The 3,487-nt window shown below is 49.4% G+C and overlaps 1 protein-coding gene across 1 annotated transcript; it reads left to right on the top strand.

The window, feature by feature from the left end:
- The first annotated feature begins 218 nt into the window (after positions 1–218).
- LOC138363543 (uncharacterized) lies at positions 219–794 on the top strand. The gene has a single exon (XM_069322897.1). It carries the CDS (start codon positions 219–221, stop codon positions 792–794), a length of 576 nt encoding a protein of 191 aa, XP_069178998.1.
- The last annotated feature ends 2,693 nt before the right edge of the window (positions 795–3,487 follow it).

Below are 3,487 nucleotides of genomic sequence, written 5' to 3'. Positions count from 1 at the left end.
GAATGCAAGAGTACCACATTACAGCACCACCATTACCCTAGCCTTCGGTGGACCTTCACCTCTCCTCGTCTCTACCTCCAAGCACACTCTCCCAGTTCTTATACGTGAGATGTCTGGTCCTCTTGTGTGTGGAGCGTCGGTTCCACTTTATTGTCTTGTAGGGTAACCCGAGGCCCGCTAAGGTGCCGCCCTCGGACACAACCCACCCGCCACCACTCATGGACACCCACCGCCCTCGGACACAATCCACCCACCGCCCTCGGACACTACCCACCCGCCACCTCTCCTGGACAACCTCCGCCCTCGGACACAACCAACCCGCCACCACTCATGGACACCCACCGCCCTCAGACACAATCCACCCACCGCCCTCGGACACTACCCACCCGCCACCTCACCTGGACAACCTCCGCCCTCGGACACAACCCACCCGCCACCACTCCTGGACAACCTCCGCCCTCGGACACAACCCACCCGCGACCACTCCTGGACAACCTCCGCCCTCGGACACAACCCACCCGCGACCACTCCTGGACAACCTCCGCCCTCGGACACAACCCACCCGCCACCACTCCTGGACAACCTCCGCCCTCGGACACAACCCACCCGCCACCACTCCTGGACACCCACCGCCCTCGGACACAACCCACCCACCGCCCTCGGACACTACCCACCCGCCACCACTCCTGGACAACCTCCGCCCTCGGACACAACCCACCCGCCACCACTCCTGGGCAGCCACGAGTTATGACGGCTCAGTTGCAGCCACACTTGGTTGTGGTGTATCTTACTGATCTGCCACACGCTCAGATAATTATGTTGAGGCTCTTGTTAATGCTTGAGGAGTTAATAATATATTTTCAGTGCTTAAATAAATAAATAGCTTAATTGTTTTAAATGTAGGGGCAGATTTGGAGAGTGGCAGAGAGAATACTTATATATTGAAATAAGCTAAATGAAAAAAAATATGGACTAACGACAGACAGACCGACATACAGGGAATAACAAGATGAAGACATAGATACATGAGATTGAGAAATATGTGGAGAAGGAGTGGTAGAAACATACACATACAGAGTTTCGCACAGACAGACAGGTACCTACAGAGGTAGGGGAAACAGGCATACCAAGAGAGAGGGAGAAGACTGCATACAATGAAGCAGGTAGACAGACAGGCATACAAAAAGACAGGCAGACAGAGAAGCATACAGAGAGGCAGGCAAATACGAACAAGCATACAGAGAGGCAGGAATAGACAGGTATACAGAGAGACAGGTAGAGAAAGACAGATATACAGAGAGGCAGAGCAGATAGGCATACAGACAGACAGACAGAAAGACAAGCAAAGGCAGACAGGCTTACTGAGACACAGGCAGAGACAGGCATAAAGAGAGACAGGCATAAAGAGAGACAGGCATATGGAGGGACAGGCAGAGATAGGCACGCAGAGAGACAGGAAGGGATAGGGATAATGAATGCCTTTGAGTAGTGCCAGGAACTGGCTTACAAGTAAAGCAATAAAGTAAATAATAATAGGTTCGTTGCTTAATATATAAACCAACGAACATAAAATCTATTCCAATTGAACACTTGGGGCGTTAACAGTCTCATGTGTGCATGTGTGTGTGTGTGTGTGTGTGTGTGTGTGTGTGTGTGTGTGTGTGTGTGTGTGTGTGTGTGTGTGTGTGTGTGTGTGTGTGTGTGTGTGTGTGTGTGTGTGTGTGTGTGTGTGTGTGTGTGTGCTCACCTATTTGTGCTTGCGGGGAGTTGAGCTCTGGCTCTTTGGTCCCACCTCTCAACCGTCAATCAACAGGTGTGCAGGTTCCTGAGCCTATTGGGCTCTATCATATCTACACTTGAAACTGTGTATGGAGTCAGCCTCCACTACATCACTTCCTAATGCATTCCATTTGTCAACCACTCTGACACTAAAAAGTTCTTTCTAATATCTCTGTGGCTCATTTGGGCACTCAGTTTCCACGTGTGTCCCCTAGTGCGTGTGCCCCTTGTGTTAAATTGCCTGTCTTTGTCTACCCTATCAATTCCCTTGAGAGTCTTGAATGTGATGATCATATGTGTGCGTGTGTGTGTGTGTGTATGTATGTGTGTGTGTGTGTGTGTGTGTGTGTGTGTGTGTGTGTGTGTGTGTGTGTGTGTGTGTGTGTGTGTGTGTGTGTGTGTGTGTGTGTGTGTGTGTGTGTGTGTGTGTGTATGTGTGTGTGTGTGTGTGTGTGTGTGTGTGTGTGTGTGTGTGTGTGTGTGTGTGTGTGTGTGTGTGTGTGTGTGTGTGTGTGTGTGTGTGTGTGTGTGTGTGTGTGTGTGTGTGTGTGTGTGTGTGTGTGTGTGTATGTGTGTGTGTGTATGTGTGTGTGTGTGTGTGTGTGTGTGTGTGTGTGTGTGTGTGTGTGTGTGTGTGTGTGTGTGTGTGTGTGTGTGTGTGTGTGTGTGTGTGTGTGTGTGAATGTGTGTGTGTACTCACCTATATGTACTCACCTATATGTGCTTGCAGGATCGAGCATTGACTCTTGGATCCCGCCTTTCGAGCATCGGTTGTTTACAGCAATGACTCCTGTCCCATTTCCCTATCATACCTGGTTTTAAAATTATGAATAGTATTTGCTTCCACAACTTGTTCCTGAAGTGCATTCCATTTCCCCACTACTCTCACGCTAAAAGAAAACTTCCTAACATCTCTGTGACTCATCTGAGTTTCAAGCTTCCATCCATGTCCTCTCGTTCTGTTACTATTCCGTGTGAACATTTCGTCTATGTCCACTCTGTCAATTCCTCTGAGTATCTTATACGTTCCTATCATGTCCCCCCTCTCCCTTCTTCTTTCTAGTGTCGTAAGGCACAGTTCCCTCAGGCGCTCTTCATACCCCATCCCTCGTAGCTCTGGGACGAGTCTCGTTGCAAACCTCTGAACCTTTTCCAGTTTCATTATATGCTTCTTCAGATGGGGACTCCATGATGAGGCGGCATACTCTAAGACTGGCCTTACGTAGGCAGTGTAAAGCGCCCTAAATGCCTCCTTACTTAGGTTTCTGAATGAAACCTTACTTAGGTTTCTGTGTGTGTGTGTGTGTGTGTGTGTGTGTGTGTGTGTGTGTGTGTGTGTGTGTGTGTGTGTGTGTGTGTGTGTGTGTGTGTGTGTGTGTGTGTGTGTGTGTGTGTGTGTGTGTGTGTGTGTGTGTGTGTGTGTGTGTGTGTGTGTGTGTGTGTGTGTGCTCACCTATTTGTGCTTGCGGGGAGTTGAGCTCTGGCTCTTTGGTCCCACCTCTCAACCGTCAATCAACAGGTGTGCAGGTTCCTGAGCCTATTGGGCTCTATCATATCTACACTTGAAACTGTGTATGGAGTCAGCCTCCACTACATCACTTCCTAATGCATTCCATTTGTCAACCACTCTGACACTAAAAAGTTCTTTCTAATATCTCTGTGGCTCATTTGGGCACTCAGTTTCCACGTGTGTCCCCTAGTGCGTGTG

This window comes from Procambarus clarkii, chromosome 11 (assembly GCF_040958095.1).
Source record: "Procambarus clarkii isolate CNS0578487 chromosome 11, FALCON_Pclarkii_2.0, whole genome shotgun sequence".
NCBI lineage: Eukaryota > Metazoa > Arthropoda > Malacostraca > Decapoda > Cambaridae > Procambarus > Procambarus clarkii.
The sequence above is the reverse complement of the archived record's forward strand: the minus strand, read 5'-3'. Positions and strand labels throughout refer to the sequence as shown.